The sequence below is a fragment of the Cupressus sempervirens genome, chromosome 3 (genome assembly GCF_028749045.1).
Source record: "Cupressus sempervirens isolate cs-2001-9-10 chromosome 3, ASM2874904v1, whole genome shotgun sequence".
Lineage (NCBI taxonomy): Eukaryota > Viridiplantae > Streptophyta > Pinopsida > Cupressales > Cupressaceae > Cupressus > Cupressus sempervirens.
The window spans coordinates 298688890-298708532 of NC_143120.1; the positions used below are offsets into that span (position 1 = coordinate 298688890).

Below are 19643 nucleotides of genomic sequence, written 5' to 3' on the forward strand. Positions count from 1 at the left end.
CCATTTTGGAATAACCGATTGGTTGGACTAGCCTGTATACACCTTTGTTCTCTCTCTTGAGGCTACCTATATAAGTAAGTAATAAACTATATATGAAAAAAAGTCATCTATTCCAATTATAACTCTGGTTTAGAAGGAACACTAAGATGCAATAGGTCGCTTTGACACCAAACTCAACGATCTTTCTCAAGGTTTCTGTGGATCTAAGCATCTTGGAATGACCTCAAGGTAACTTGATCCCATCTTGGTCAAACCTCAAGGCAACTATAAGAATGCTGATCGTTATCCATCTTGAAATAACCAATCGGTTGGAATTGCAAAGGCCTTTCCCGTATTCATCCCTATTCTTTCCCTTGTAATTTAGAGTTTATAATGGGATTGAACATAGATATTATTTAAATGAATTGATTAATAAAAACCATACTTACCTCAAAGATGCATAAAGCCTTATTATGGCGATAGAATATCTTTCCTTCTGTGTTGGTAAATTATGCCTAATTGTAACAGATGTAGATTGAAGAGTTTTCTTTTCTTATTGGTTTATACTCTTTCCAATTCCTGTTGACTACTACAGTTGATATGTTGTATACTTTCTTGTCAATGTAGAAACTTCTATCATGCTGTGATCATTTACTTCTCTTCGGTATTCCGGTAGGTTCAGAAACACATATTCTGTTGGGTGCAGAACATTTCCTCTATAAGTCTGCTATAAGGTGTTCGATAAAGACTTTATAATTTCATCACAAGACTATCATAAAGTATCAAAAATTAACTAATTAAAAGCCTGTTACAAACTCCTCATATAGTTCATCTTAAATCTGAAGTGATCTTCATATAATTCTTTACTGTTCCTTTTACAGTCATAAATATGTTCTGCTTATTAAACAGAGGACTGCTCGAGTAACCTAGAGATGACAGCAACATAGTAATTATTTCATAAGTTGAGCATTAAATAATAGTTCGGAATTATCTTTAATATTGTAATGAACCTTTTTTTGTTGTTTCTCAAAACTGATAAGCCCTTTCCTTTAAGGAAAATACCATTTATTTGGTTTTTCCAAATACTTGTTCTTCTTAACAAAACATTGAAATTTCTTAATGGGTTTCAATCTTCTTTGAAAAACTGATATCAGAAACATATGCAAATGAGTTCCGTACCAAATTCTGAAGAAGAAAAACTCCCAGATTGCACACCTCTATGTATATTTAACCAAGTGCATCTCTGCGTCACTGTTTAAGGTCTCTTATGAAAGCAAACTGGGCAATGCATTATGTTCCAGCAGTCAACAAATTACCACCACAACTATCAAACCTCGTAGACTTGTGCAACTTAGTCTTCAGCTATCACAGTCTTCTCCAAGTCATGCCTTTTTTTCTGCGAATAGTGGTTTGTTAAAAAAATGTTTGAGAACCTTATTCTTTACTGGACTATATTTTTGGAAGCGAATATTTGAAACATGTATATTGGCTCCAAGTCTGTCAACCTTTTTATCAAATGATAGGTAGTAACTCCAATAGTTTTGCTTTCAATACTTTGTGAGATACCAGACACAATGCACGGTCACAAATATCCTCCGCAGAAACCCACGATGCTGCAGCTCTTGTTGTCAGAATATAGGCCAACACTTATCCAGAAATATTATTGAGCCTTTTTGAGTCCAGAACGGCGGAATAAGACATGCGTGACCACGTCAATTACAGTCTCAGCTAAAACATTATTATTATTTAATTTTGAGTCCAGAACAACGGAATAAGAAATGCCTGACCACGTCAATTACAGTCTCAGCTAAAACATTATTATTATTTTATTTGTAATGTTTATGACATATTTATTCCCAATGCCCAAACTATATTCTTCCAATCATATAATATTTCGCAGGAAATCTGAATCAGTAGTATGGTCTGTGCCCATATATTTAAACCAATACTATGGTCAAAACTATATTTCTCTATCCACATTATTATTAATAAAATTGACACTTATACTTCATTTTATTCTTCCAAAAACTCTAATCCTAGGGAACGAAATGGGCCCACAAAAGTTTTACACTGTAATAACTCCAACCGGTTATAACTTCTTCAAACACCAAAATCTTTTATACTTTAGATGTTTGACATTTCATCAAACACTTTGCAAGCAAACTCTGATACCAATGTAATATCCTCTTACAATGAACTAATATGCAAGTGCAATTCTTTTGGTACTTTCAATGCATATTCATGATAACTAGATATGAAATGCATACCTATAGGTAATTGGCATTTGACAAACAATTGATGTACAATAATGACTACAGTAATGCCAAAATCTGATTCTGAATTATCACAACAAAATCACATGTTTATAAATTACTATGATAACTACTAATAGTTGCAAGAGGAACTTGATAATAGTGATGCCCAAGAATGGAAATGAATCAAACATAAATACTGTAGCATGACATCGTGCATGTGTACTATAGCAGCCAAAATCTATTCTCCAATTTAAGCACAACTCCTGAATTGAAGCTCTCCTGAATACCAAATTTAGTAGATATTTCACCACTTCAAATGATTGCAACATTGAAGAGTTGACGTTCTCCAATGGCTGACTGAAATCGAAAACCTTAGTTTCTTCTCCCAACTTGATATTAAATGCAATTCATTATAATCGGATGATAAACAATGAAACTCTCACCTCTATTTATTCTTTTCCTTCAACCTTCTAGATTCTAGAAAGAAATAAAATATTTATTAATTGCATTCTCTAGAAACTTCCCCCATTCCAATAATTAATGTGCTTCTAGAAAATTGAATTACTAGAAGCTTCCCCTTTTCATTAATAAATGCACTCGCTAGAAGTTTCTCCCTTGCAATACAATAATTAATTTTGCTTCTAGAAAATTAAATTACTAGAAGCTTCCCCTTTCCAATAATTAATGCACTCTCTAAAAAATTAAATTAATTAAATATAAATTCACATTTTTTAATTTTAATTTATTTAATGACTTTATAAGAAATTAATTTAATCAATTTCTCCTTATTTCTCCACTTAGCCTTCGAAGAATGTCAAGGCTAAGAACTCCACTGAGATGCTAAAAAGATGGGGACATTACAATTTGCCCTCTCTAAAATTGTTTGTCTTCAAGCAACTTCAAGTCTGGATGTTGCAAAATTTCCTCATTCTCTCATGTCGCATCCTCTACTAGCAGGTCTTTTCATTTCACCAAATACTCCCTTATAGTACGTCGCCTCAAGTTCCTTTTCCTGAAATCAATGATAGCCTCTAGCACCAATATCAATTTTCCCTCATCATCCAAGGGTGGGAGCATTGTAGAAGGAACAATATGATGTCCTAGCGCCTTTTTGAGGACCGACACATGAAAAACATTGTTCACTTTGCTCTCTGCTAGAAAATCTAACTTATAAGCCACCTCTCCCACTTTCCTAATAATTCTAAATGAACCATAGTATTGTGGCTTAAGTTTCTCGGCACCACTCTTCTTGAGAGTGGATTGACGGTAAGGCTGCAACATAAGATACACCATATTTCCAATCTCAAAAGTCCACTCTATCCTCTTCTGGTTTGCATATTGCTTCTGCTAATTCTGTGCCTTGGTTATATTATACTTGAGAGTCTTAACAATGTCTTGACTCTCTTGTAACAAATCACTTGCACTAAGCACTCTACTGTCACTCAAAAGCAGATCCATAAAATTGGGTGCCTCATACCCATATAGGGCTATAAATGGTGACATCTAAATAGACATGTGATAAGTGGTATTGTAGCAATACTCACAGAGATAAATCCACTTTACCCATGCCTTCTGTTGCCCTGCTATATGATTTCTGAGAGATCCCTCCACCCATTTATTCACTATCTTCATTTGACCATCGGTCTGAGGGTGGTAGCTAGTACTCAGAGTGAGCTTTGTCTCATACAACTTGAATAACTCTTGCCAAAAGTGACTCATAAACCTGTTGTCTTTGTCACTCACAATGCTCCGAGGTAAGCCATGTAATTTGAATATCTCCTTGAAGAACAACTCTTCCACCTGTGAGCAGTGTATGTAGCAGTGATCAGAAAGAAGTGTGCAAACTTCGTAAGGCAATCCACAACCACATATATTGCCTTGGGCTCTAGGCAGTCCTATGATGAAGTCCATAGATAAACACTCCCACTTCCTATCAAGAATTGGAAGTGGTTGAAGTAAACCGCTTGGATATGAGTGATCTTACTTATTCTGCTAGCAGGTGGGACACTCCCTAATATACTTAAGTACTTCTGCTTTGAGCCCTTTCCATGTGAAGTGCTCTCTAATCTATCGATATGTCTTGTAGAAACCAGAATGTCTTGCTATAGGTGAATCGTGAAAAGATTTCAGAACCATTCTCCTCACTGTTGAATCTGGAACCAAAAATATTCGCCCTTTGTAAATGATGAGCTCATTCACAAGGATGTATCTGTTGTCCTGAATAGTTCCATCTATGAATCCGACTATCCATGCATCCTTTGCATACTCTGCATGGATCAAGTATCTCCAATCCTCTGATATATCTATCAATAAGCTCAAATGGGGTCTACGTGATAAAGAATCAACTACATTCAGTGTCCCCTTAAAATATGTAATATCAAAGTCATAGGACTGTAACTTGCTCACCCACTTTTGCTGCCTATCATTGAGTTCTTGCTGCCCCAAAAAGTATTTTAGGCTATTATGGTCAGTTTTGATACAAAATTTGTTACCTACCAAATATTGGCTGAATTTAGCCAAAGCATGCATAATGGCTAACATCTTCTTATCATATATATTGAAGCTCCGCTTTGGCCCTCTTAATTTCCTGCTTCCATAAGCAATAGGGTTGTTCTCCTGCATAAGCACTGCTCCAATGCCCTCTTCGGAAGCATCACACTGTAGCTCAAAAGGTTTGCTGAAATCTGGTAACTCTAACACTGGACAGGAAGTCATCAACTCCTTAAATTACTCAAAATACTCCTGTGCCTCACGAGTGCACAAGAAAGCTCTCTTTCTCATCACATCTGTCAAGGCTGCTGCATGCCTGGAGTATCCATCCATAAACCTCTTGTAGAAACCACATAATCCAAGAAAGCCCCTCAACTGTGTAAGGTTCACCAGTGAAGGCCACTCCACAATGGCACTAATCTTTTCAAGATCCATGCGTACGCCTTCTGCACTGATGATGTGACCCAAATACAACAACTTTGTCATACCCAAATCACATTTGGACTTCTTTGCATACAAGGACTATCTGCCCAATATATCCAACACTGTGTCAAGGTGAACCAAGTGCTCCTCCCAAGATCTACTACTGTACACCAAGATATCATCAAAGAAGACAAGTACAAATTTCTTCAACTGAGGATGGAAAACCCTATTCATTGTTGCCTGAAAAGTAGCAGGTGCGTTAGTTAGCCCAAATGGCATAACTACGAACTCAAAATGGCCACAATGACATCGAAAGGTTGTTTTCTTGATGTTTTGCTCTCTAACTCTAATCTGGTGATAAATTGATCTCAAATCTATTTTTGAGAAGAAGCAAGCTCCATGAAGCTCATCTATCAACTCATCGATCCTGGGAATGGGTTACCTGTTTTTAATTTTCTTACTATGAAGCACCCTCTAATCAATGCACATCCTTCTTCTTCACCAACACCACTGAAGAAGCGAAAGGAGACTTATTTGGTCTAATGTGGCCCATAGCAACTCCTTTGTGGTTTTTTCAATTTCATCCTTCAACCTCTTCGGATGCCTGTAAGGTGTAATCATGATGGGTTTAACCCCCTCCTTTAACTCAATGATGTGCTCAATACCCTTGTCTGGTGGTCTACTTGGTGGAATGTCGCTGAACACCTTAGAGTGTTTAACTCTAAGCTTCTGAATATCAGGAGGATATTCAGTCTTCTGCTATCCCTCCTATGATGGCATTAACATGCACTCTGCTGCCCACTCTACCTGATCATGTCGAATCAATCTAGCCATCCTCCAAAAAGAGACCATTCTGAAATCATTGTCCCTGATTGCCTTAAGAATCTGCGTCTTCCCATTCACTTTAAACCTCATCTCCATCTCCTTGAGATTAAGAGTAAACTCACCAATATTGTGCAAACAACTCATCCCAAGCACTATATTTGTATCTCCAATAGGCACAACATAGAAATTTTTCTTAAAGGCATAATTATTAACTTCCAATTGGAGTCCAGTGATCTTATGATCACAATTGAGGACATAGCCATCAACTACCCTCACTCTAATTCCCCCAAACTCCTCTGTTTGTATGCCATGCCTCTCCACCAACCTAGCATCAATGAAATTATGAGTGGCACCGGTATCAACCAAAGTTATAACTCATTGTCCAACAAGTACTCTCCTTTGAAATGATCCTTCTTGCTTAATACTAGTGAGACGAGCTTCCCTAAGTTGCTCATCTCCCTCCCTATCCTTGAACTCTATTTTAGACAAGTTTTCAGCCGTCTTCTTTTTTTTCACCATCTATTTCCTCTATATCAGATTGCTGGTTTGAATTATCTGATTCTGCTTCCTCATAGTATGCCAACATAACTCAGTTAGCTTTGCCCTTTGGTCTAAGAGGACAATTATGGTTTGCATCATAGGGTCCTTTACAGTAGAAACATAATTTTTCCTTCCTCAAATCATTTAATATTCCCTTGTCAAAAGGTGTTGGAGTTTTATCTTTAGAATCATTTTAAAAATCAGTCCTCTTTGGTTTTTTATAAAATGGTTTGTTATCCTTACTAGAAGATGCTCCTTTGGACTGAAATTTGTTTGTTGGGACTGCGTGTTCCATACTTCTTGCATACTTCTTGCCTTTTTCATAATTCCTATAAAGAAATGAGATCAAATGCTTTTATTCAACCTCTCAGTGATTCGGATAGGCCTTCAATGAAAAGAACTATCAATCTACGCTTTGAAATGTTTGGCACCAGCACTGCCAACCACTGAAATTCACCAATGAAATACTCCAAGTTGCCTGTTTGTTTTAGCTGTGCTAATTCCCGAAAATAAGCCTCTGGATCTTTTTTGTCAAATCTTTCAACCAACCTATCCACAAACTCCCGATACTGTGTCACTTGATTATGCTGAAGTGTTCCCATACCATGGTACCGCCAATTATGTGCTACTCCCTCCAAATGCAAAGTGGCGTATTTGATAGCTTCAATCTCTGTCTTTGGCCTTAGTGCCAAAAATGTGTCAAGCTTATGAATCCAGGCTTGAGCTGTCATCTTACCACTCCCATCAAATGTAGGCATAGTACGCTTGCCTATAGCCCTCTTCAACTCACTATTTTGACTCCTAGGCCTCCTATCCTGTCTGAATGACCTGTAATGTTCTCTTCTCTGATTAACAAAGCGTTGAAAGGTTATCCTCTCTCGAACCTGTGGTGCCAATAGTTCCCATTCATCATTTGCAGCCATAAGGATATTTGCAAATGTCTCATCCTCAACTTCCATTGCTAGTTCCTGTACTAGTTCTTCTCTAACAAAGGTAGGACGTGTGGGCTTGTCTGTTGTTGTGGAAAGAGTTCTATGAGCTCTAGGTGATCCCACTGCAGTCTTGTTATCCTCTTGTTCCTGATTCCATCTATCCTGTGGCTTCATGTGCTCAACCATGGTGGTGACTGTCTGCAACTGAGCCATCAACTCGTCCTGTAACCATTGCTCTGTAAAATTCCCTTGTTTCTTGATCCTCATTCCTATTGTCTCTTGGTGGGCTACGCTCTTGCCTATCACCCATGGTGATTGGCTCTCTGTAAAAATCTTGTTCCCTGTCAAACAAAGCTTGCGTACAAGTTGAAAATTTGTGAGAGCCAACCCCAGGTGGCTACATGTGATTGCTAAACCTTTAGGATGACAGGATTTAGCTCTGATACCAATGTAATAACCCCAACCGGTTATAACTTCTTCAAACAACAAAATCTTTTATATTTCAATTGTTTGACATTTTGTCAAACACTTTGCAAGCAAGCTTTGATATCAATGTAATATCCTCTTACAATGAATTAATATGCAAGTGCAATTCTTTTGATACTTTCAATGCATACTCATGATAACTAGATATGAAATGCATACCAACAACTAACTGACATTTTGACAAACAATTGACATACAATAATGACTATAGTAATGCCAAAATCTGATTCTGAATTATCACACAAAAATCATATGCTTATAAATTACAATGATAACTACTAATAGTTGCAAGAGAAACCTAATAATTGTGATGCTCAAGAATGGAAATGAATCAAACATAAATACTTTAGCACGGCATCGTGCATGCGTATTGTAGTAGCCAAAATCTATTCTCCAATGTAAGCACAAATAGAACTCCTGAATTGAAGCTTTTTTGAATACCAAATTTAGTGGATATTTCACCACCTCAAATGGTTGCAACACTGAAGAGTTGACATTCTCCAATGGCTGACTGAAATTGGAAACCTTAGTTTCTTCTCCCAACTTAATATCAAATGCAATTCACAATAATTAGATGATAAACAATGAAACTCTCACTTCTATTTATTCTTTTCCTTCACCCTTCTAGAATGAAATAAAATATTTATTAATTGCATTCTCTAGAAGCTTCCCCCTTTCCAATAATTAATGTACTTCTAAAAAATTAAATTACTAGAAGCTTCCCCCTTCCAATAATTAATGCACTCGCTAGAAGCTTCTCCCTTGTAATACAATTATTAATTGTGCTTCTGAAAAATTAAATTGGTAGAAGCTTCCCCCTTCCAATAATGCACTCTCTAGAAAATTAAATTAATTAAATATAAAGTCACATTTTTTTATTTTAATTTATTTAATGACTTTATAAGAAATTAATTTAATCAATTTCTCTTTATTTCTCCACTTAGTCTTCGAAGAATGTCAAGGCTAAGTACTCCACTGAGATGCTAAAAAGATGGGGACATTACATACACTTTGTTAATATGCCGATAGAAATCATGGAGGTGGATTTTGACTATAGTCTTTCCCGAAATATCACTCATAACTATAGTAGCAATCGCACCAGGAGGTGTGATGGGTACGCCAAAATGGTGTTTAGTGGTGATGTTGCAACAACATTCACAATTTATGGAGATAGTAATTAAATCTGCATTCTATAATTCAAATGTGGCAAAGAATTTATGCAAGATTATTTCATCTCTCTTAAACGGACTTGTTTTTAAGGTCTATACATTTGTTATTACTATATGTGAGTTGTGTAGCTTGAGGGCTCTCTTTTGATGTGAGTTGTGTTTGCTGTTTGCTGCGATTTTCTAGGGAAGGGATGGGATCCTGCAATATTGTCTGAAAGGTGTGTTCTAATTAGAACAGGAGATATAATAGGTTTTTAAGAAATATAGAAATAAAACAATTGAGATCATATATATGTGAAGCAGATGATTATTGAACAGTCACAATTGCAGGAAGTCTCATTTTAACACGAAGATACATACCCACATAACGAGAGGATGTTGTAAATCAGATGTATTTTTCACTAACTTGCTCTAGATTGGGTTTTTTTTTTTTGCACATGCATCCATATTATGTACTCCTTTTGGCTTGTCAATTGTGATGTGATAATTCTTAAGTGTAATTTGACAACAAAAACAACGAATGTGACTAATGTTGAATATATAATTTCTAGGAACTATAAAATTTATATTTATAAAAAAGAATGAGCTAATCTTCTTTGATAAAGCAAGTCCGACTGAGAAATTAAAGCTTTAAAAGTTGTTTGTACAAAAAACAATGAAAATGCAAAAGAAATTTGTAAAACAGTGGGGGATGAATTGAACTCCAAAACACAGTATGAGTTCATATGAAACTACCCAACATCAAAAACGTCTTTTTTTTTGTCCTAACAGAGGAAACCCTTGTCCCATAAAATGGCATATGATTTGGCAGAGAACAAGAGGAAGAGTGGAGAGAAAAAAAAATATACACGAAATATAATATATAGGAAGCCCCATTCAAAATACTGTAAGCATGAAACACCAAAACCACACACTCTACTAATATCTGACACAAGTACAAATAGCCAATGTGCATAACCTATTCACCTTATGAGATGCTCATGTACACTACAGAATTTGATTGCATTCATAACAACACAAACAAGCTTCTTCTCTGTCAAACATATTCAAATACTGTATAACAAAGGTTCAGAGAAAGAAGCATTCCTGCAACACAAATCAAAGCATAATTAAACTAACGTGACTGCAAAAGAATCAAGTTACAAGGTATGCAAGTTGTACTTCACAACTTTTTCCTTTGTAAAAGGATATGCACAATTAAGATCCTGGTATCCTAATCAATTTATGCTGGCTTGTATCGTGAATCACACCCATTCTTTGAAGATGAATCTTAGCCCATGTTTTATGGAATTAAACAAAATGATAAATGGTTCAACAAGTGGAACATTGACTACTAAGAGTGCTTGGAAAACAATTCTGAAATAAAAAATGGGTGGTAGAAAAAATCAGATTTGTCATGTGGGCAAACCAGTTAGGTAGAAAAAAAGTCTATTATGTCAAAGAATTTAATCCCACATGCAAACATGACAACAAAGAATATTTAGGAGCCGAGATCAAAGGAAAGACAAAAATCCTAATCGCTCAATTGAGATTTGATTCCCACCGTTTGAGATGTGAAATTGGTAGATGGAAGGTCCCTAAGGAAGAGTGGGAGAACATATTTGTAGATTTTGCAACAAGGGTGTGGTGGACACAGAGTGACACTATCTCAAAGATTGTATAACATATGAAGACATTCATAGCCAACACAAAGAAACATTAAAAGTGAACAACATAAAAGACCTTTTCGTAGGACCAAGACTCCTCAAGGGGGCCATTTTACTTATGCAAATTGACAACAAAAGAGACAGGCTGGAGAAATCACATTAGACTGACTAGGAGTTTTATGTGGGTTCCTTGGGCGTATGGCCTTGTGGACGTCATTCATTCATTCTCATGTGGTCCTAAGCAATGAATGTTCAACTTCTTCTACCATAGCTGGTATCTTAACCATTATGAGCTATTGTAAATGCCAAGATAGAATGCAGATCACATGTTTGTAGTTGTCCAAGACAATTTTATCATACAAGACAATTTTTCCTATCTTAAAAGTAAATATGACAACATTTTCCATTTCTGAAAAATAGATATGGTGACTTGGAAAATGAGCGGCCAGATTTTGTTCAAATGTCTTGTAGGGCTATGGGAGTTTCTCTACTATAGATTTTCAAAATAATGCGGTTTGAAACTTGAGAAGGTATGCCTTGGGCGTAATAATTCTTGAATGCATTAGCTCGAGGAAATATTTGATAGACGCCCTTATACTTTTATACTTTTTAAATAATAATCTTGGCCGGTATTATATTTTTCTCCACCACAATAAAAAAATTGTTATCTCTATCTTGTAAATTAAATGCCCCCCACTAATCCTTTTATAATAATCAACTTTAAAAATAATATTCACATGCTTTCGGTATTACATTACCTCTACCTGCTAATACCATTAGACTTCAACTTCTCCAATTTTGGAAAGATATTTTTGATAAACTTCATAGATGTCAACGGGCTCTTGGTCTATTGGTGAAGTTGAATGACTCACAAAGAGCCCACCAAGGATCAAGTCTTGCTAAGTGCAAGGCCCAAAGACATCATAAGGGATGAGGTTGGGATTGTGCCCCGGACGAATTTGGTAGTGTGGATACTCCTCAGTCCTCAACAAAAAAAAAAACTACTTCATAGATTGGTAGGAAGACCTTTGCCGATACCATTTGTAATGTTTCTTGTTAGGATATTAGATTATTTACTATAGATTTTGTCATTCAGAGTTTTAAGGCCAAAGATTTATATTTCTTCATATCTCAATGATGATTTCTCAAAATTTTCTATTCCATATATATTCTTTCATTCTAACTCTCATGACTTTACATAAATAATAAATAATAATTATATTATATTTGATAATATAATATAATTATATTAATTATTATGTATCAATAACATATATTACACTAATATAGATTATATCAATATTATTATTAGTTCCTGCCTTTGGCAGCAAAGTATTGGAATCATTCAATTCAATTGACCAATCAACTCATAGAATTTAAAAGATTAAAAGAAACTTCAAATGCTGATATCTTTCTCTATTTTTTTAAATTTTATAAATCACATTTTTTGTTCATTTTATTGGACCATGCTATTTTTGGTAGGGAAGAAAATTCAAAATTTTCTAACTAAATACAAAGATTTTCTAACAAGTGTATCATGCATTAATGAATGTGTTAATTACAACTTTATCTTTTCTGCTTGTGTGACAAGTGGATTAACTTTTCAAAAAAAAATCATTTTTATCTTCCACCTCACAAATGAATATCTAATCAATATTTATTACACACTTGAATATAGAGTTAAATGTTTTATATTTCTTATTTTGAATATGTTTATTAGTTTTACATTTATTTTTGTCATTTGTAAGAAAATACCAATATTTTCTAACAAGTCTATCATGCATTAATTACAATTTTATTTTTTCAAGTGGATTAACTTTTCAAAAAAAAAAAAAATCATTTTCATCTTCCATCTCACAAATGAATATCTAATCAAATATTAATTATCACTATCTATTTTTCTTAACAAGTTCAAATATAGAGTTAAATGTTTTATATTTCTTATTTTAAACAAAAGACGCAATGCATCAAAGTTCCTACCAATATTTGGAAAAGAAGGAAAATAGAGATTTATAGATAGAAAAGTAGGATACGAAGAGATAGTTAAAAGAGAGAATGATATGTTATTATAAGGACAAGTAAAGATAGAATGATAGAAAGAGTTGAAGTGAATTTTAAAAATATTAATAATTTATATTATTTTAAGAAATATATAAATAACAATAGATATTATATTATATGAATGAACTACTCATTTCTACTAATTCAGTTATAGGTTGAAATATTTGATTAAATTTTTTTTTTTGTCAATTACTTAATTCAAAATACCAAAATATCTAGTAAGTTTGAGGGGTAGTATTAGTTTCACAATTTGTAAAATGATATTTAAAAAAATTTAAGTAAGATCGTAAAATAATAGCTAGTAAAATATAGTGTAAACTTAAACCAATAACATTTTACAATTGACAAAAATAAACATCAATGTACAACTAATAAATATATTTAAAATAATAAATATAAAACATTTAGCTCTATATTTTTTTAAAACTTTGTGAGAAAAAAAGATTGTGATAGTTAATATTGATTAGACATTCATTTGTGAGGTGGAAGATAATTTTTTTTTTTTTTTTTGGAAAATCTAATCCACTTTTCACAAATGCGGATAAGATAAGTTGTAACTAATGTATTCATTAATGCATGATAAACTTGTTAGAAAATATTTGTATCTGTGTTGAAGAAAATTAATTTTCTCCTTGCTAAAAATAGTATAGTCCAATAGAATGAATGAAAAATGTGTTTTATAAAATAATGAAAAATTAGAAAAAGATATAAACATTTGAAGTTTCTTTTAATCTTTAAAAGTTTATAAGTTGATTGGTCAATGGAATTGAAAAATTGAATTGCCTACTAATAAATTTATTAGTTTTAGATTGATGTTTATTTTTGTCATTTGTAAATGTTTTTTTTTAAAGTTTACACTATATTTTACTAGCTACTATTTCACAATCGTATTCTAATTTTTTTATACCATTTTACAATTGTAAAACTAATACTACCCCTCAAATTTTGGTAGTTTGAATTAAGTAATCAACTATTTATTTTTTTAAATCAAATATTTCAACTTATAACTGAATTGGTAGAAATGATTAGTTTATTCATATAATATAATTTCTATTGTTATTTATATATTTCTTAAAATAATACAATATTAATATTTTTAAAATTCCCTTGAACTCTCTCTATCATTGTACCTATACTTGTCCTTATAATAACATATCATTCTCTTTTTTATCTTTTTCTTCATACCCTTCCTTTCTACCTACAAATCTCAATTTTCCTTCTTCTCCAATTATTAGAGGAACTTTCATGCATTGCATTCCTAATTGACATTCCATTTATTAGTTCCTACCAATGGTAAGATACTAACGCATCAGTTAGATGCAAATAACTTTTTCATCCGACCAATAATAGGCAAATGTTTTTTTGCTTATATACAAATTTGTAATGTTCACACATTTCTCTATGATTTTTAAATATGAAAAAAGCTAATTATCTTTATTGCAATTGGTTGGGAGTAATAATAGTAAGGAGTAAAATTAATTTTCATTACATATAAATATAGAATTTTCAAACACTTTGCAAATACATTGATTTATAAGAACTCTATCAATGTATTAATTACAACTTTATCTTTTCCACATTTGTGACAAGTGGATTAACTTTTTAAAAAACAATCATTTTTTTCTTCCACCTCACAAATGAATGTCTAATCAATATTAATTATCACTATCTATTTTTCTTACCAAGTTCAAATATAGAGTTAAATGTTATATCTTTCTATTTGAATTTCTAATTTTTTAAAACTTTTGATTTTTTAATAAAAGTATTTAAGTTATTACTATTATTTTACTTTTATAAAAATAAATTAAACAATATTATTTTTTAATTATATTTTATAATAGTATTTGTAATATGTATAATTGATAAGTGTTACAATTTAAAAATTGTATCATTTATTATTATCTATCATATATTTAGTTTATAATTATATTAAATAATATTTAATTCTCTCATTTTTCATATTGTAGTTGATAGATTATTTGTGGTAATTTGTTTTTGGAAATTAAAATTTTAATGGAAAAGTTGTTAGTTTGGCTAGAAATTTGTAAATTCTTTCGTAAATTATTTACCGACCAATTTTTACCTCACTTTACTTTTAATTCTTGTTTTGATATTTATTAGTTGTTATTTCCACTTTTAACTATTGTTTTTCTTTTTTCTATTTATTTAAAAACAATTACTTGTATCTCTATTTGTTTAACTTTTGATTTTTAAAATTGATTTAGATATTAATTTTTAAATTGATTTAGATTTATGTTCTATATTAGTTTAGTTTTTTTCTTTAAATATTTTTTATTCTTTCTATAATTTATTTAGACAATAAAATATTTGTTAGAGATGTTATTTTTTCATATTTTTTATTATGTCTTATTAATTTTTCATAATATATTTTTTGATGGATTTTTAAAAATGATTATTATTTTTAAATAAATAAATTTAAATAAATAAATTTTATTAATCTATTTAAATTTGTTTAGTAAATACTATGCTATTTAAATTGAAAATTATTAATAATCTAACTTGTTCATATAAGATTATATTTAAATCTCCACTTTTAACTATTGTTTTTCTTTTTCTATTTATTTAAAAAACTAGTATAGATATCTTAATAAATCAATCTAAAGAAATGTCGATAGATATCCACTACAAAATGATTAAAATTTAATTTATAACACAAAACTATTTATATTTTCTTTTATCTGTATTTTTTTCCATTAACTTAAGTTTTTAATTATAATTTGTAAAGAAAATTGATGATTTTAAAATCTCCAAACATTATGATTTTATCAAATATTTTATGTGGTGTTTATCAAATTATTTTAAAAAGTATATTATGTTTATAATTAAATTTAAAATTTTGACGTGTAGATGATTGTCAAATTTAATTTTAAAAAGATAAAAGTTAACATTAACACGCTCACACCATCCCACTCTGCCCATTCCCATTGTAGAATGCCTATTGACAATAATACCTACTCGTGATCTTCACATTAGCTTTAATACTTACTTGTTATCTTTACATTAGCTCATGTTATCTTTACATTAGCTCATGGTATTTATCTAACTTTTGATTTTTAAAATATATTTAAGTTTTAGTTTTAAAATTATTTTAATTTATTTTTTATATTAGTTTAGTTTTTTCTTTAAATATTGTTTTCTAGTTTCTATAATTTATTTAGTCAATAGAATATTTGTTAAAGACTTTAATTTTTCATATTATTATTTTTGTATCTCTTATTAATTTTTCATAATAGATTTTTTGGTGGGATTTGTTTAAATGATTTTTTTTTCATATTTGATACATTGAATTTAAATAAATAATATTTATTAATTTATTTAAAAGATTTTAGTAAATTTTATATTATTGAAATTGAAAATTATTAATAATCTAGTTTGTTTACATAGGATTATATTTTTAAAAATAATTTTATTATCAAGCACCTATCGTTCCAAGCACAAAAACATGCAACTGCTAGTAATATACTATACAATAAATTTAATATTATTAATATTTCATTATTCATTTATTATTTAATATATGACAAGGATATCACATTATATGTTTTTTTTTTCCCTTAAAAATGAATATATGTTTTAAAGGATGATCTACAAAAAGACCCAAAGCCTTGCCCAAGCCTTTGTGGTCACAAGACAATGGTTTAAAGTTACAAAAGTGCTACAACATAGACTACAAAGATCCTTGATTATCTAAAGCTACATAGACCAACCTGAAGAGAGATTTTTATACGAAAATATGCAATAAATTTAGAGAACCAAACTTTGAAAATAAATGCAATTAAGAGTTAATAGAGATCAATATGCATGGAAATATATCTAGGAATGGTTAGCAGCCAAATCTAGACGTTAGGTTCCTGATTTTGTCTTCCAAAAGAGTTGTTAGTTTTGGGCCCAATTAGTAATAGGGATTCCTTTGGGTATGCCCCATAGCTCTATGGACCTATGGGATGGGGTACTAGATATCAAAATTTGATGATTGCGGGGGATGAAAACAAAAATTATATATAAAACACGAAAAAAATTCATTAAAAAATGTATAAGGAATTGCAATTTATCTTCTATATAAAGTTAAATTGTAAACACAATGAATCAGTTGAACGAGTTGCCACAATGCATGCAAGTTACAAATAGTAATATGTTATTATATTCAACATTATCGTTATGTGCAAGTATAATAGGTTGATAGGTTGATGACACAGTGATCTAATCATCCTGCTCGAATGCCTTGGTGAACTCTTCATTGCTAGAAGCCTGGAACTATTGATCATCTAGTTGAGGTTGTTCTAGTGAACACCCACTACTTATGTATCGTGGGAAGGAGGTGCAAGGCACTATGTGCAACCACAAGTTTCTTCATTTTTCTAAAGCTTATATGTACAACCACAAGCTTCTTCATTTTTCTAGAGCTTGTGCCTCTCAATAGAATTTGTGAATGTATATGTAGAATACTTTATCTTAGTAGTAGAGGATCTCCCATCCAACTTTGCCTCTTCTGCATGACGTATGCGTTTATGGGATGATATGTTTTGATCCCTCTTATTCATCCTGATATGGTCAGTAGATGATAGATTTTGATCACCCTTATTGATGGATTTTGATCACTCTTATTAACCTTAATGACCATATGCAATAAATAATGTATTTTAGTGTCTCTTATCTATACTTAATTCCATGCAAAACTTCAAACTCTATTGCTTTGTGGATGTCATTATATGTCGGCTATGATTTCCCATATGCTATTTGTAAGTGATTGATTTCACAGCATGGTTTTACTGTATCTACTAGTGAATGCTATGTAGCTAACACACCTCAACTTGCATCATATTTACGTTTAACTAGTGTCTGTATATATTTGAAGTTTATCAATTTCTAATCGAGATTGATTTATCTTACCTCTTTTGTGTCTTTCTTGAATTTCACCTAATTGAGTTCAATGATGTAAAGTTAGTGTATGATGTCACTAGGCTAAGCAGTACGATAGTGCTGATGTCAATAATTTGTTGACCCTTGCAGGCCAAATTCCACATAACACAAGAATTGCTAGGAAAGTTTCATTCACTGCTACTGAAAAACCCAGGAGGAGATGCTGAGAATATTCTTTTGGATGCCCTAAATGAAGAACGAAATATGTCGCGGAGGGCAATGAAGGCAATGTTCAATCCTTACTTTGGTGCAGCCTTTCTTACAGACTCGGGCAGGGAGTCTGCTTTTGCTTACAACATCCAACGATATGCTGACGTGTATACAAGCAAACTAGAAAACTTTCTCAATTACTCAAGTGAGGCTTGGCTGCATCCACCCTATGATGTGAAGATCATGCCACACCATGTGAAGGTAGATTGAATTATCTTCCCATTCTTTTATTTATACATGTCCATATACAGTTGGATTTAGTTGCCTATTCTGTTCTGCAACACGGAAGCTAAACCTTGTTTTTCAACATTTTTTAGTCTAGTTACCTTTTCATATATCAGTCTCATCTCACAAATTAATGTTACTAATGATCTGAAAAAGAAGCACTAACTAAAAGGTGATTCTCTGTGCAGATACCTTCGAGTGTATTGAAGCCTAAAACTGAGCAGAATAATTAGGTCGACTTCTGTAAACCATCTAGTATGGCTCAGATATATTGACATTATTAAAATTGCTTTGACCACCAATTTTGTCATCAAGACATTCTTCAGATGTTCATGCCTACTAGCTATTTGTTAATGGTCCACAATGAGTTTTATTATCCGTGGAACTGTTCAATGGTATGAAGTTTATGAACGGCCTTGTTTTGGTGGTTTAATGATGAAAACAGTATCTCAACTCTCAACTTCTTTTATCATATTGGTGGTTTGTTCAGAAATTGCTAGTGGCTTGAGAGTGAGATATGTCGTGCCATTCAACTAACTGGAAAAGCTATCCACATGATCTGGAAGATTTCTCCAAGGAAATTGTTTCACAGGCTTGCCTATCCTTTTGTTTATCCACATATATCAAAACATGTAAGTAATGACAAGAATTTTCAGTAATTTGTGGCAGACAGAGCAGATCTATGATCAAAAGTGAGCGTAGAAATGCTGTGTGCGTGTTGGTTGAAAGCAAATCCAGACATTACGGGGCTTAAAGGTGATACGTGTTCAGGGCTCAGCATGTTTAGCAAGAATGAACAGCTAATGAAATATACAGCCGTGCATTGTGAACAATGGCCACTTTGACTTATAAATGATTAGTAGATTATATATGCACAGTTGAAAGCAATAGTACAAGATGGCTGTGAAGTCCTTTGGCATTTTAATACTAATGATCTTATTTCCAATTGATTAAAACTGTGCACAATGCAATCGAACTATTGCCACTCAAAATCAATTAGTTTATTCGTTACTTTAAATCAGTTGGATCTTACACACACTTTCTTGGTTGCTTTGGGTCTACCCAGTGAAGTACAGTTTCGGAGTCTAGTTTTCTTGCATGTTCATGATGTTTGTGTCGCGAGTTTGCAAGATGTTATCACGTTGAAATATTTTAATTACATTTTCTTTTGGCTGAGTAAATGAAATCACAGCATCTAAATTTTATAATTCCATGGAATCCAATTTGTGAAGGATGAATTAAAATGGCATTTTTTTTATCGAAAAGCTAATTTGTCATTTTTCATGTTTTTGAAGCTTAAATTACTGTTCACAAGATTGTTGTGATAATGATTTAATATGAAATCTTGTTAAATGTGCAATAAGCTGGATTTTTCGGAGTCTTCTCTTTGTGAAGAGCATCTTAACGTTAATTTGGGTATTCGGACAGCTGTCCCTCCAATTCAAAGAATTAGGAACTAGT

The 19643-nt window shown here is 32.2% G+C and overlaps 1 protein-coding gene across 1 annotated transcript in view; it reads left to right on the top strand.

Annotated features, from left to right (window-relative positions):
- LOC149566163 (HAD-superfamily hydrolase, subfamily IG, 5'-nucleotidase) overlaps nt 1–19390 on the top strand; it is a 169450-nt gene extending 150060 nt beyond the window's left edge. The window contains exons 13-14 of the mRNA XM_089819584.1: nt 17838–18158; nt 18371–19390. Of these exons, the coding sequence (XP_089675710.1) occupies nt 17838–18158; nt 18371–18415 (366 nt within the window). The 3' untranslated portion in view covers nt 18416–19390. The remainder of the gene's footprint in view (nt 1–17837; nt 18159–18370) is intronic.
- Nucleotides 19391–19643: the final 253 nt, after the last annotated feature.